The 16784-nt window shown below is 33.5% G+C and overlaps 1 protein-coding gene across 1 annotated transcript in view; it reads left to right on the forward strand.

The window, feature by feature from the left end:
- Positions 1–16784, forward strand: part of Exo70 (exocyst complex component 7) — a 324025-nt gene that overhangs the window by 11208 nt on the left and 296033 nt on the right. The window contains exon 2 of the mRNA XM_090398081.1: positions 9585–9750. Coding sequence (XP_090254207.1) covers positions 9585–9750 — 166 coding nt within the window. The remainder of the gene's footprint in view (positions 1–9584; positions 9751–16784) is intronic.

Raw genomic sequence — 16784 nt, forward strand, 5'->3', positions numbered from 1 at the left:
AAGCACACATACAGTTCTCAAGTGCAAGCTTTTAATTAAGACATCAATAAAGTAGTGCTTACTTACATTTTCTTTTACAACCACAGCTCAATCAACTTGGATAAATCTCAGCTAGTTTAGCTTGATGTTGAGTCTTCTTCCTGGGTACTGGATGATCCTGGCGGTTCTGCTATAGAAGTTTTCCGGGAAAGCATAGGTTGATTTTCTGTCAGGAAACTGGAACTGCCAAGGTCACTGCAATTTCTAATGAGCCACGCTCTCATAGCACATCCTTACATCCACAAGAAATGCATCGAAATAATGGCCTCCCCTCCCCCACACCTGGGGTCATGTACCTCGAACCAAAATTTGGAGATGACAAAAAAAAACCAAGCGCCTTGAACCGAAAGCCCTTTTATATCGTCACTAATCCTTTGTTCTTTTGATGTAGTTTCCAGGATTACCCACGAGCTTGATGACGTCACTTCAACTCCCTCCATTTTTGGGGGCGTATTTCTATATTTGCATAACCTTGAGAACTTTTGTTTTTACTTTCATCACTATAATCTGGGTTAATCCCTTACTTTCATTATTATTATTATTATTATTTCCCAAGATCTCATGGAGTCAAAGACTCATCTGGGAGGTTCTTTTATCACACACACATCTCGTCATACCGTGTCTTAAACACACTCAAACTCCTTGCAGACACCACACTCTCAGGCAAGGCATTCCAATCATTCACAACTCTGCAAGAAAAAAACCTGCCTCTCACTTCATTATATGTATACTTCAGTATACATTAATTTATGCATTTTAACAGTAGAGGTATAACATTCATTTTAATACATTATAATTTCTAACTTCTGTATGTTCAGAAACCTCTGTAAAATTGATCTCGAAAATTTAATCAATAAAATTTCTCGTGAGAGATTTTATATTTCCAAACATGACTGCACAAACACATATTAGTCACAGCAACTTTTCTGTTCAAGGTCACTTGTACAATTCCTAACATTGTATAAATCTCAAATCTACCCATCCTCCTCCTCATCATCATCAAATTCCTGCCATGTACCCTTAAGGGGTGTACAGGATATGATAGTATACTACATGAAAAATTTACATCATTACTAACTTCCTATCTACAATTTTCCTCCAAATCAGTCTGTTACATGTGAAGACTCCAACATTATCAGATCTTATATTTCTATTGTCAAAGGCACTTTGTACCGTATCAATCCACCTATATCTTGGTCTTCCTCTGGGTCGTTTTGCTGTCAACCTGGCAGTGAACACTGGTTTTGCTAATCTTTCCTCGCCCATTCTGTTTAAGTGACCATACCACCTGAGATTAACTCTGCTTACGCATTTCTGGATGCTGACAATGTCAAGTTCTTTCCTAATATCCTCGTTTTTAATATGATATTGCCATTGATGCCATCTGTTCACGCCTCTAATCGTTCTCAGGACTCTCGTATCTGGGGTCTCTAGCCTTTGGTCAAGTGTTTTACTTCTGACCCAGCTCTCAGATCCATAAGTTAAAACTGGTTTGAGCACTGTCTTGTATACAGCTAATTTAGTGTTCTGACTAATTTCTCTCTTATTCCATATGAATTTATTCAATTGACTTCCTACCATACCAGCTTTGTTGATTCTGTTGTCTATTTCTATATTTAATTTACCATCTTCACTAAAAATCATGCCTAAGTAACTGAAATGTTTTACTTGTTCTATAGGTTCTCCATTCAAAATATTGATATTTTCAATGCTTCTGCCTATTTTCATTGTCTTTGTCTTGTTATTGCTGACTTTCATAACATATCTTTACAACAGTTATTCAATTTAGTCAGAGAATCTTGCAGACTTGTAGCAGATTTATTTAGAAGTATAACATGGTACGCATAAAGCAGAGAGCTGACATTAACATCTCCAATTCTGATATTATGTTTAATACCACTTTCCTTCATGATGTGATCCATATAGATAATGAATAGCAGAGGGGATAATGTACAACTTTGTCTCACACCAGATTTAACATTAAACCATCTTCCTGTACTTCCTTCAATTCTAACTGCTGACTTACAACTCAAATAAAGACTAAGCAGTGCGTGATATAATGCCCCATTGACACCATATAACTGTAGTGTATTGAATAGCTGTTCTCTTGGCACCTTGTTGTATGCCTTTTCCAGATCGACAAAACTTAAGTACAGATCTTTGTTATATTCCCATGCTTTCTCAACTACTTGTCTTAAAGTGAAGATCTGATCCTGACAGCCTCTATTTGGCCTGAATCCAGCTTGTTCTTCACCCAGCTTTTCTTCCACAATTCTTCTCAACCGTTTCTCAAGTATACTGGCATAAATCTTGCCCGGAACACTCGATAGGGAAATACCTCTGTAATTCTCAAATTCAGTTTTATTTCCCTTTTTATATATGGATACTATGAGAGCTCTACTCCAATCATCGGGAATTCGTTCCTCTGTCCAGGCTGTCTGAACTATGCAGTGCAGCCACTATAAGACTTTTATACCATCATACTTCAACATTTGTGGTCGAATACATCTACTCCTGCTGCCTTTCCACATTTCAAGCCTTTGAGGGCTTTTTCTACTTCAAGTATGGATATGTCTGTTGAATGTTTTTTGCCGCTGTGCTATCATTGCTTGTTTCATTTAGCAATTTTTCGAAGTGGTTACAAAGGATATATTTTTCTGCTGTTTTCGTGTCACCTTTATCACCTCTTACTCCTTTTACAGCACTCTTTCCTCCATTTCTAAGCTTCTTCAACAACCTCCAAAATATCTTACCACCTTCTTGATATTTATTTTCTATGTTCTTGCCAAACTCCTCCCATGACTTTTGTTTAGCTAGCTTTACACAGTGTTTAGCTTTCTTACATTTGTCTCTGTATTCTCTAAGAGCACAAGCTGACTTATTTGCCAGGAACTTTTGATATGCTTTCTTCTTTTCCTTCACTGCCTCTTTATTCTTGTGTCCACCATGGAGTTCTGATTTTTCTATCCTTGCAGACAACCTCACCACATGCCTCTCTAGCTGAATCAGTCAGGGTTTTCTTCAAGGTTTGTCACTGAATCTCCAAGGTTTGTCACTGAATCTCCAAGGTTTGATTCCTGTTCTCAAATTCTTTTATTTTTTCTTCAATAATCTTTGCGTATTTTAGTCTATAGTTCACATCTGAGAGCTGCTCAACTGTTATTCGCTCTAAAACTTTCTTATATGTTATTCTTTTCAATATGAAATTCAATTTTATCCTGCTCAAGACTAAATAGTGATCACTTCCAATTTCAAATCCTCTGTACACTCTAGTGTCCTGCACCAGGGAGAAAACATCACTATCGACAATAACATAGTCAATGAGACTTTTCTTAATCCTTGCCTCTTCTCTCCATGTGAATTTGTGGACATTTTTATGTTGGAACATGATGTTAGTAATAACCAGTCCATGTCTGAGCAGAAATCCAACAGATATTTGCCATTATTATTAGCTTTGCTCTTTTCTACAAATTTTCCCAAAATATTTTTGTATGTCTCACAATCACTTCATACTCTGCTATTTAGATCCCCAACAAGGACCAACTTTTCCTCTTTCATTGTGTCAGTAGCTTTCTCTACAGCCTCAAAAAATTCCTCCACTTCTACCTTAGCCTTCTGTTGTCCAGTTCCCCATTCTAATATTTGCCCACATCACTCTACTTGTGACTGTCTGCCATTCAAGAAGATTAGCCTCGTATTTAGTGTTGAATACTATGGCTACTCCTTCTTTTCCTTGATTGTCATTGCCTGAATATAACATTTTGTATTTATTGCTCAGAACGATCTCACCAGTTTTTGTCTTTTTTGTTTCAGTCACCTGTATTATGTCGATCTGGTACTTATCTAATTCCTCAGCTAGCTCCATTTCTTTGCATTCAAGCTTCTTATGTTGATAGTACCGATCTTTAACTCTGGTGATGTTGAGTTGGGGTGTGCTTTAAGATTTGGTCCAGTAGCTGACTTTCCGCTGTTCGCCGTGGTTCCCTGGCGAAAACAACGGGGTATTTTTTTTAACCGGGCGACGCCCCAGCCGGCATGAAATTTTGTAATGTTGTACCATCATTTTGTATATTGGTTTAAGCCAGTAAGGGTACAATTTGTTCAGCTGAATCCCAAATTGCCAGCTCATTCTCATTCGTTCAGTAACCAGGTAGATACCCAACAGGGTGCACCACGAGAAGGTGAAGATTGGACATTAGGTCAGAAACCCTGGTCGGTTATCCGCATTCCTTTAAAGGCTATGTGGAGGTCTCCTCTCAGTTATACAGCTTTGATCCTTAAGCATCCCCTCCCTGGTGCTGGACACCAGAGTGTACAGAGGATTTGAAATTGGAAGTGATCACTATTTCGTCTTGAGCAGGATAAAATTGAATTTCATATTGAAAAGAATAACATGTAAGAAAATTTTAAAGCATATAAAAAACCTGTGCAGCTCTCAAATGTGAACTGTAGACTAAAATACACAAAGTTGATTGAAAAAAAAAATGAAAGAGTTTGAGAACAGGAATCAAACCTTGGAGTTTGATTTCAGTGGCAAGCCTTGAAGAAAGCCCTGATTGATTCAGCTAGAGAGGCATGTGGTGAAGTTGTCTGCAAGGACAGAAAAATTAGAACTCCATGGTGGACACAGGAGGTTAAAGAGGCAGTGAAGGAAAAGAAGAAAGCATATCAAAAGTTTCTGGCAAATAAGTCAGCCTGTGCTCTTAGAGAATACAGAGTCAAATGCAGGAATGCTAAACACTGTGTAAAACTAGCTAAACAAAAGTCATTGGAGGATTTTGGCAAGAATATAGAAAATAAATATCAAGAAGGTGGCAAAATATTCTGGAGGTTGTTGAAGAAGCTTAGAAATGGAGGAAAGAGTGCTGTAAAAGGAGTTAGAGATGATAAAGGTGACATGAAAAACAGGAGAAAAAGATATCCTTGAAGTATGGAGTAATTACTTTGAAAAACTGCTAAATGAAACAAGCAGTGATGACAGCACAGTAGTAAAAAACACTGACCAGGCATGCAGTCAGGAATTCATATTCATACTTGAAGTAGAAAAAGCCATCAGAGGCTTGAAATGTGGAAAGGCAGCAGGAGTAGATGATATTCAACCAGAAATGCTGAAGTATGGTGGTATAAAAGTCTTACAGTGGCTGCACTGCATAGTTCAGAAAGCCTGGACAGAGGGACGAATTCCCGATGATTGGAGTAGAGCTCTCATAGTACCCATATATAAAAAGGGAAATAAAACTGAATGTGAGAATTACAGAGGTATTTCCCTACTGAGTGTTCCTGGCAAGATCTATGCAAGTATACTTGCGAAATGGTTGAGAAGAATTGTGGAAGAAAAGCTGGGTGAAGAACAAGCTGGATTCAGGCCAAATAGAGGCTATCAGGATCAGATGTTCACTTGACAACAAATAGTCGAGAAAGCATGGGAATATTACAAAGATCTGTATTTAAGTTTCGTTGATTTGGAAAAGGCATGTGACATGGTGCCAAGAGAGAAGCTATTCAATATGCTACAGTTATATGGTGTCAATGGGGCATTATATCAAGCACTACTTAGTCTTTATTTGAGTTGTAAGTCAGCAGTTAGAATTGAAGGAAGTACAAGAACATGGTTTAATGTTAAATCTGGTGTGAGACAAGGATGTACATTATCCCCTCTGTTATTCATTATCTATATGGATCACATCATGAAGGAAAGTGACATTAAACATGATATCAAAATTTGAGATGTTAATGTCAGCTCTTTGCTTTGTGCGGATGATGTTATACTTCTATATAAATCCGCTACAAGTCTGTAAGATTCTCTGACTAAATTGAATAACTGTTGTATTAGATATGGTATGGAGGTCAGCAATAAAAAGACAAGGACAACGAAAATAGGCAGAATCATTGAAAATGTCAACTGTGTTGTGAATGGAGAACCTGTGGAACAGGTAAGACATTTCATTTTACTTAGGCTTGATTTTTAGTGAAGATGGTAAATTAAATATAGAAATAGACAACAGAATCAGCAAAACTGGTATGGTGGGAAGTCAATTGAATAGATTCATATGGAATAAGAGAGAAATTGGTCGGAACACTAAATTAGCTGTATACAAGACAGTGTTCAAACCAGTTTTAACTTATAGATCTGAGAGCTGGTTTAGAAGTAAAACACTTGACCAAAGAATAGAGACTGCAGATATGAGAGTCCTGAGAAAGATTATAGGTGTGAACAGATGGCATCAATGGCAATATCATGTTAAAAACGAGGATATTAGGAAAGAACTTGACATTGTCAGCATCCAGGAATGCTTTAGCAGAGCTAATCTCAGGTGGTATGGTCACTTAAACAGAATGGGCGAAGAAAGATTAGCAAAACAAGTGTTCTCTGCCAGGTTAGCAGCAAAACCACCCAGAGGAAGACCAAGATATAGGTGGATTGATACGGTACAAAGCGTCTTTGATAATGTTGGAGTCTTGACAAGTAACAAACTGATTTGGTGGAAAATTGTAGATAGGAAGTTAGTAATGATGTAATTTTTTTATGTAGTACTATCATATCCTGTGCACCCCTTGAGGGTACATGGCAGGAATTTGATGATGATGATGATGATCAATACCTTCCTATATTTCGGTAATGTTATATTGCCATCTTCTTGGAACATAAAACTATGATATGTGCATGCATGCACTAACAACGAGCAGATGAGACTGCTGAAGGCAACTAAAGTTTGTCCTAGAGTCCTAAAGGTGCCCTAGCAGGCTAAATTGGGTTGCCTTGGCTGTTGGGCTGATATTTTTAGGATGCAAGCTATCGAAATTTGGGGCAGTCTCATGCACACTTCCCAAACCTCAACAAATTTGTAGAGGTTTGGGAAGTTTTTTAGAGCTGAGGCTGATTCCAGGAATAATCTTTCATACTTATATTAGCTGTAGTGTAGTAAAGTGGCTTTCTTCCAGCATATTCTGTGGTGGCTATCTAGGGCATGGTCAGCAAGTCCTGAGTGGTGAAACTAGATGGTGAAATTCTATTGGTGAAACTGGATGTACTCCAACACCTTTACTACAATTGCAGTTATACAGACTGCTCAGTAATTGGAAATTTCTCTCCTAGAACCATGCTTTCAACTGCAAGACTTTCATTAAATAACCAGGTTGAGGGCATAGCTAACTGTTGTGCACATTCCGTAATGTGGTGATATGTCATCCATTCACACAGCTTATTAACATCTAATGCAATTAACACCTGATACACCTCTGATTCTTTTATTTCCAATTCTCCTAATACTTGCCTCCCGTCTACATATTGCACAGCATCATTTACACGGTATGATATATGCTGATAAAATGCTCATTCAGGAATTCCACTATATCCTTTGCAATGGTCACTGCTGCAATGACTATCCACTAGTGTCAACTGGCCATAATTATTATTCCTGTTGCTTGTAATATAGCAGAAGAATTCCGTTGAATTAATCTTGGCCTGACCAGCTGGTCTCCTCTCATACTGCATCTTTTCTTTCTTTACCATGCTCGTTGCTTTATGCTCTTCTTGGATTCAATTGCCATCATCTGTCTTGTATCCCTTCCATAGCATTTTCTTTTCTAACGCAGCTTGCTTGATTTCACTGTTCATCCATTTCACTCCTATTCTATTTTTGCTTACTTAACCTTTGGTATGCAGTTATTATTATTATTGTTATATATTGCTGTGTCTGGTACTGCCTTATGAATTTCTATACACTGTCATCATCTTTTCTGCACAACTCAAGTCTACCCAATGTAGTGATTCTAGTTGACTACAGAGCCTCCCACAATCACCCACCTTATAATTCCACATATAACCCTTCTGACCTGATTAAAGGTTTGGGCAAATATCCAATTTGCCCAAACCTTTGGCATTCAGTATTCTCTACACTCCCTTACCTATAAGAGCATCCTATCAGATTTAGTTGCCTGTTAATTTCAACTTCACACCACAGATTCGAAATCTGCACATGTACTGTCAACTTCCACATTTTGTGGACACAATTCCTCAGCAATCATTGACACACTCACTCTCAATCACTCCCTCTTCTCTTTTCACCTTCCTATCCTTCCAATTCTATTCCTGAGCTCACATCATCCTCAGACAACAACATTTCACTTATACCAATTACTCTTATCTTTGAACATACTGACTCAATCAATGCAACAAATTCAGCTCTGTTAATTTGAATACTCCATATATTTGTATACAAACATAATAATCCTTGTGTCTTTGAGGCCAGCTACCAGCATCAACATTCTCTACTCTAGCTGCTGTACCATGCCTATCTCTTTAGCATGACCATTCCTTTCATTCATACCTTGCTCATCCTCAGTTTTTTTCATTCCATTACCTTGTGCTGCCATAACCACATCTTCAACCTCGTATCCATCTTCCTCCTGTTGTACAATCTGTTTAGCTATGCTATCGTTCTTCACAAGTACCATTTGTTCATTAACTACATTAAGTTCTTGTAATACTCCTCCACATCAAAAATTTCCAAATTTGGAGTGTTAAAAAATAAAATAAGTGGAACACTTTAAAAGTATTGAAAATATTCAAAAAATAGTAGTTTTTCTTCTTCATCTTCTCCTCTGTCTTCTTTTATAGACACTTTTACATCTATGGATTGCTTCATTCAGCTGATTCCAAGCAAATTTGGAATATAGTTTAAAACAAAGTTCAAAAGGGTACTTTCTATACACATGTATGTCACATTGTTCCACCAAATTTTGATCATATTTGTTTATGGCCCTGTTGAAAGCATAATCAATATAATGTCTTGTTTGTTGATAATTTGAAACCATTAGGACAAAAATGAAATCACATGCCTTGCATCACTCAAGCAATTTTAATCATATTTAGAATGTAGGTTTTTTCTGGCATTACTTAAGGTATTCTAAAAAAATCAGAGCAGCTAAAGAGAATTAAAAGAGAATAAGAGAATTAAAATGAAGAGAAATTTTAATGGGAGATTACTTCCTTCTCATACCTGTCTAAGCTACATTATCAACCATTTTCTAACCAGATTTAAAATATAGTAATTTCTTATATTTTAGAAGTCTGCTGGGAAATTCATCCTAATCCCAATATCAGCAGCCACATCTCCAGGTCACATTGTACAACCATTTTCAATCAGAATTTTCATATAGTTGTTCCCTATTACTTAAAGTCATATGGGAAATTAAGCCTAGTTATGCCTGAATGAAGGAGTTTGTTAAGGAGATGACATCTTTCTAAAGGAACTGTACAGTTACAAAAACATCAAAATTTGATAAATTTTGATGTTTTTATTTGCATTTAGTTCTGAAAAGAAATAAAGTAAGCTATATAGATGAAAATAAAATAACATGTATATCATTAAGACTTGCATTATACAAGTCAGATATGTTAAATTTGAATAGATTAACTGTTGAGTGTTATAATAAGAAGAAATGAACACTCAGCCTATGTTCTTTTTATAATGTTAAATGGTCTTATCATATTTTAGTTGTGGTTATAATTTGATTAATAAGAATTTACTAATTTTTTTCAGGAATTATATAATTTAAACTTGTTAGAGGAGACTGTGAATAAAAGTGGTCAGTTAACTAAAGGAATGTGCAATATTCTTACATCTTTTGATGAACATCTGATGAGGTTAGAACAGACTATATTACCAGTGTATCAGGAAACTGGGAATCTTCAACGAAGACAAGAAAGTATCCTGTCATGTTTGTAACAAACATGGTTTACTTTTTCTTAAATATTAAATGTTTGTCTTTTATATGTACATTATGAGAATCCATTTTTAATTATTTCTATGTGTGCCTTATTGGAATCCTTTAAAATCATATATTTTACTTCTGCTCATAATATGATTTAGTGGATAAATTTAAGTAGAGGTTGATAGTATGAAATATTTTGTTGAATGTTGTTATAGGGAATGAAGCAATAGCATCAGGGAACAATGGGAAAATAAATTTCTTGAGGGACATCCAAGGCCATATTCATGGGTGTGCCACCTGTGCGATGGCACAGGGTCCTGCAAAGCGCAAAAAATTAAAAAAAAAAAGAAAATCAATTATTTTATTAATTATTATATAAATTAATATTGTAATTATTATATAAAAAATATTATTATATAGAATTAAATATATGTATATTTAATTCTATATAATTAAATATATTTATATAATTTTAGAACCAACTATTGTTGTTATAGTAAGTGAAATAAGATCATAGCGCTAGAGCGGTAGTATTTGAAACTACTCTAAGATATATAACAATATCGTACAACATAGTTAAATAGGGAAAAGTGCATTTTAAAACAGGTGTTTTAATAATTTTAAGGATTTTTTTTATTTTAGTTTATGATTTTATGAACAAGTAAGTATACACATGTACTGTCATGGCAGTTTTTTTATGTGACATTACTTGCAATACATCTTAAAAAATATATTTTGTAAACTGGTTTTAGGTTATCTGACCTCAGAATTTTTCTTCAATAGCAGTTTTCAATCTATGTTAGATTTATTTATTTTCTAATATTATCTATTTTAGATATAATTTATTTATCAGGTAAGTAATTTTGTTTTAATTTATTTACTTATTTTATAATTAAATCTATCGTATTTAATTCTAGAGTATGACTAGTCCTGAGAGAGCTTATTATGGGAGAAAATACCCAAGTGGGCATGAAAAACGAAAGTGAAAACAAGAAAAAGAAGTGGCTAAGGAATGTCAAAGAAATTCACTGTTTAAATTTATGAAGTTGAACTCATATATATCAGTTGATAACAGGAGTTCTGAAATAACTACAAACAGTTCTTCGGCTTCAACATTAATTAATTAATTAATAATGAGAGTTCTGAAATACTCAAAGGAAGCGGAGAACATGACGCGTTTGGTCAGACAATAAGTATTGAAGACCCTAAAACTGAGACACCAGAGGAAGGTGAACTATTTACTATTGATGTAACGGTATGATGATCCAGCAACATGGCCCAAAATTTTGAACAACGCAACACTAACACAAATTGTACAACGTGGTCCACCGTCTCCTCCGACTGAAAATGATTTTCCAAAAGATGACAACAAGAGATGTTTTTCCACAGCTCACTATGTTAGGACAATTGCAAACGGAGAGAAGCAAAACAGAAGATGACTTATATATTCAAACTCTTCCAACTCTATTTTTTGTTTTTGGTGCAAATTATTTTCTTCTGATGATAATTTTTTATCTAATAATGGCTTTTCTGACTGGCGACATGTAAGTGAAAGATTAAAGTCGCATGAACGAAATCCAGTGTACATCAAATGCATGTATTCATGGACACAAATGGAATGTAATTTAAAAAATCACAATACAATTGATCAGGCAAATCAAAATATCATAAAATTTGAAGCAGAACGGTTAAGAAATGTTTTAAGACGAATAGTAGCAGCAATTCTTTATTTATGTGAACATAATTTAGCTTTTAGAGGTAATTTTGATACTTTGTACACAGCCCATAATGGTAATTTTTTTTGGAATCATGGAATTAATTGCAGAATTTGATCCACTTTTAAAAGATCATTTAATGCGATGCTCAGAAAAAAAATTATAGGTAGTAAACAAAATTCGTATCTATCACCCATTGTGCAAAATGAATGAATTGTTGATATGGGAACCAAAATTCAACAAAATATTGTAAATATGATACAACAGGCAATGTACTATTCAATAATTCTCGATTGTACTCCTGATGTTAGTCATCAGGAGCAAATTTCAGTAATTTTTAGATTTTTACATATGTTTGAAGCAGATATTGAAATTCGTGAACACTTCTTGACATTTTTAACAACTAATGACACTACTGGTAAAGGTATATCTGAAAATATAAAATCACTTTTGAATAAATTAAATCTTAAATTTTCAGATTGTAGAGGGCAACGGTATGATAACAGAGTGAATATGAAAGGAGTATATAAGGGAGTCTGTGCTTACATTTTAAATGAAAACGAAAAGGCATTTTATACTCCTTGTGCCTGTTATAATTTAAATTTGATTTTAGGGGATGTCGCAAAATCATCAGTTATAGCAATAAATTTTTTTTAATGTTATACAAAAAATATATACATTATTTGCTGCCTCAACTTCACGTTGGGACATATTAAAGAAATTTGTTAAACAATTTACTCCAAAACCGTTATGTGATACAAGATGGGAATGCAGAATAGAATCAATTAGAGCTGTATGTTTTCAAATTCCAGAATTTTTAAATGCACTAAAAGAATTATTTAAAACTGCATCAGATAATACTATCAAAGTAGAAGTGGTTTCAATATATGAACAAATAGATTCATTTGAGTTTATACTAAGCCTTGTAATTTGGTATGAGCTTTTGTCGAAAGTTAATTTAGTAAGTAAAGTATTACAAAATGCAAAAATTCCCATAGACGTAGCAACTAAGCATATTAAAGAGTTAGGGCAGTACTTTGAAGTGCAGAGAATGTCAGGATTTAATAGTTGTTTTGAGATTGCTAAAGAACTGTCAAATCTATTAGAAATAGAAATTAAATTTAAAGAAAGTCGAGTACGTCGAAGAAAAGTATTTTTTGATTATGAAATGCCTAATGAATCACACATAGGTGATAACAAAGATCATTTTAGGATAAATTTCTTTTTTGTAATTTTAGATACTGCTCTACAATCTGTCAAAAAAAGATTTGAATTGTATGAAATGTACGAAAAATCATTTGGATTTCTTTATGATATGAAATTAATAAGAAAAATGGCAGAAAATGAATTAAAATTTTGCTGCAAACAGCTGTATCAAAAATTAAATATAGATATTGATGAATCTGAATTTTACAGTGAATTAATTATTTTTAGAAATATTGTTCCAGACCATGCACCCATTAATATTTTAAAATTCATAATTGCAAATAATTGTCGGATATTTATCCAAATATTATTACAGCATTTAAAATATTATTGACCAGTCCAGTTATGGTCGCATCAGCAGAAAGGTCATTTTCCAAATTAAAATGAATAAAAACCTATTTACATCTTCTATGTCTCAAGAATGTTTGTCATCCCTGGCAATAATATCTATAGAGCATGAAATTGCAAAAAATTTGAATTTTGATAGCGTTATAAGTGATTTTATTGATAAGCGCATTGGGTTAAATAAAATTTAATATATTAAGATTTCTTTTAAATCTTATAAGTTGTTATACATATATTTCATTCTTTATATCCATTTTATAAAAATGGATATAAAGTGGATATAAATGGATATAAAAATGGATATTTTTTTCACATTTTTAGATTATTATTTATATTATTAAATAAATCATTGTTCTGGTGTATTTTTATGATAATGTGTACTTACATAATAAAAGAATATATCATGTACATAAAAACACATTTATTATTTAACTAAATTTTTCCCTTTACTTAAATCGATGCTAAAGAGCACATGCTTGTTTATTTATGTGCATAAATATTTTTCATATTTGATTTAATTAATTAATTAACAAGATATTCTTCCATTTAAAATTTCCATAAATGTTTTGTCCATTGTGTTTTCCAAAATAATACATATTTGATATAACCATTGGCATTATATTATAATATGACTTGTTTTTAATTTATGTTTGTTGAGTAAGACTATTGTTAGATCGTAACTTCTTTTTAATCATGTCTTATCGTCTTATAGTTCTCTCTCGTTAGTATCTAATTAGTTGTAGGCTGATATATCATCTGAACATGAAGAAAATTTATATTATACTGCACCACTCCAAGTTCTGAATTGCATGAGTAACTTTCATAAATCAACCATCAACTGTAACTAGGTTATTATAAAGCTGATTTTAGGCCGAGGTTTCCTTTATTGTATAGAGTTCCTGCTAAGATTCGAATTATTTTAATGAACGGTGCAATGAAACAATCCGGCAAATACAAGATTCAATTCAAACAAAATTATTTAATGCAGAGTCACAAATTACATTATAACACAATATTCCAACAAGAACATTATGATTGAGCGAATATAGAGCTCTCATTAAGTCACTAGTATACTATTCAGCTGAGCTTAAACTTTATAATTAAAGATTATATTATACTGATCTTATCCTTCTTATTACAAAGAGCTTATATCATAACTCTACTCCGATTAAGGTTACATTTCAAAACAATTTTAAATATCAAATCAGTTCAAGATATTCAGCAGAATACAACTCATGAACATTCAGACATTCAATTTGTAATTCTCTAGGCTCAGTTAATCAGTTTTAGTTCATGTAAGTTCGAGATTCCTAAATCACAAAGAATAGGCTTCACAGTATTCTCATTCAGTTAATGAATACTTAATTCAATAACATAGCATTTATCATTTGAAGAGGGAAAAGTCTTAGCACATCACATATTAAATCTTGACTCGCTGAATACTGCAACTAGGAACGATTTACTTTCAGAGGAATTAATTTTCGTTACTTCTCGCTAAGTATAGTATAGGTAATCTTACCAGGATATATCTTCAACACATCATAAGTAGATCGAACAATTTTTAAGTCCTTACTGACTTTCACTATATAGTAGCACAAACTTAAAAGAATCTTCCATTTCCACGACTGATTTATAGACTCGGGAGAGTATAATCTTTATGCACTTGGTTTAGCTTATCTACTTATTTCTTCGTTTTCTCATATGTATTAACCTATTTCTTGCACTATTTCTCTGCTAGGCGTTGGGAAGTTTTGGTAAAAATCCAGCTCAGAAAAAGGTAAGTTAAAATACCAAGCAATTCCCGGTCCTTTAAATACTGTTTTCAGGATATATCTTCAACACATCATAAGTAGATCGAACAATTTTTAAGTCCTTATTGACTTTCACTATATAGTAGCACAAACTTAAAAGAATCTTCCATTTCCACGACTGATTTATAGACTCGGGAGAGTATAGTAGATCGAACAATTTTTAAGTCCTTACTGACTTTCACTATATAGTAGCACAAACTTAAAAGAATCTTCCATTTCCACGACTGATTTATAGACTCGGGAGAGTATAATCTTTATGCACTTGGTTTAGCTTATCTACTTATTTCTTCGTTTTCTCATTGTATTAACCCATTTCTTGCACTATTTCTCTGCTAGGCGTTGGGAAGTTTTGGTAAAAATCCAGCTCAGAAAAAGGTAAGTTAAAATACCAAGCAATTCCCGGTCCTTTAAATACCGTTTTCAGCACGTCAAAATTCCTCTCCAGTCTCCAGCTACCATTCTCTATACTTCCATCTTCGATTCTGTTTTTACTTACATTTTCGTATCTACTCCTTCCTTTTTCCCCACCCAAAACTGGTTCTCACTGGTTTAGCTCACATCAACTTCGCCTTGGGCATAGTATAGAGTAAGCACGCACTAACTAAAAATAACATAATTTCTCATAGCAACCAATCAAGTGATACCACAAAGAATCTTCTGAATATATCAAAATTACATATATTACAGTTTCTAACATTATATTAAAGGAATTAAATTAACAAAATTAATGATATTTTAATACATAGCTTTTCATAACTGTAATTTATCCCAAACATATATAAATAAATAAATATCGATTAACATAACTTGAAGAAATTACATAAATAGCAAATTATGAGCATCAGACTATTAGGTTAAAAAAAACAAATGTTGCTCAGGGAATGGTAGATTATGTTGGACTCTGAATGATATATTAACAATTTCCATTTCTCTTCATTCGGAATCCAACACTATCCTTGTATTCAAAATTTAAAAAACAAAATCCCATTGCATGGTTGATATGAATGAAAAGAAAAGTCTTCTTCTTCCTAACATGGAATTTAGGCCATGTGGCCTGTTCCGGTCTCATGCCATCTCTTTCTTGGTCTTCCGATTCTTCTTTTTCCACTTATTTTGTATCTGTATAATATTTTTGGTAGTCTGCTGTTGTCCATTCGATTTAAGTGTTCTAGCCATTTTTGTTTATACTGTCTTATGTAGTAATTAATTGGTTTTATTTTCAGGGATTGTAAGATTTCTTCATTTGTTTTGTGGTCCCACCTGGTATATCCAGCTGTTTTTCTGAGGAACTTCATTTCTGCTGTTTGAATTCGTTTTTCATCTTTCCTTTTCATGGTCCATGTTTCGCTTCCGTATAGTAGAGTTGGTTTTGACAAGACATTATATAGTCTGATTCTAGTGTGTTTTTGTACCAGGGATGGCTTAAATATATTATTTATTATGCCGTTTACTTTGACAAAGTTTGATATTTTAGTGTCTATATCTTTTTCTTCTTCATATGATAGATCACATCCCAAGTATCTGAAAGTGTTTACTTGTTCTAGTATTTTATTATCTATCACTATTTTACTTCTTATTGGGTTTTCTCCTTTGAATGCCATTATTTTTGTTTTTCTCTGGATATTGTCATATTATATTGCTTTGAGATATTTAATGATTTTAATGATCTTTGTAAGTCATCTTCTGATGTAGCTAATACTATTTGATCATCTGCAAATAGTAGTGTATCTATCTTCATTTGTGGGGTCATTTGTATACCAAATGGGTTATGCTGCTTCCAGATTGTTAATATTTCATTTATATATATATTGAAAAGCAGAGGTGAGAGGGTACATCCTTGTCGTACTCCTCTTGATATATCTTTCCATTCTGAGGTGTGTTCTAATTTAACTGCTATTTTATTTCCTGTATATATTTCTTGAATAGATTGTAAAAGTTGGTTTGGTATGTT

Source organism: Typopeltis vanoorti, chromosome 9 (genome assembly GCF_054136105.1).
Source record: "Typopeltis vanoorti isolate ZY-2024b chromosome 9, IOZ_Tvanoo_1.0, whole genome shotgun sequence".
NCBI lineage: Eukaryota > Metazoa > Arthropoda > Arachnida > Uropygi > Thelyphonidae > Typopeltis > Typopeltis vanoorti.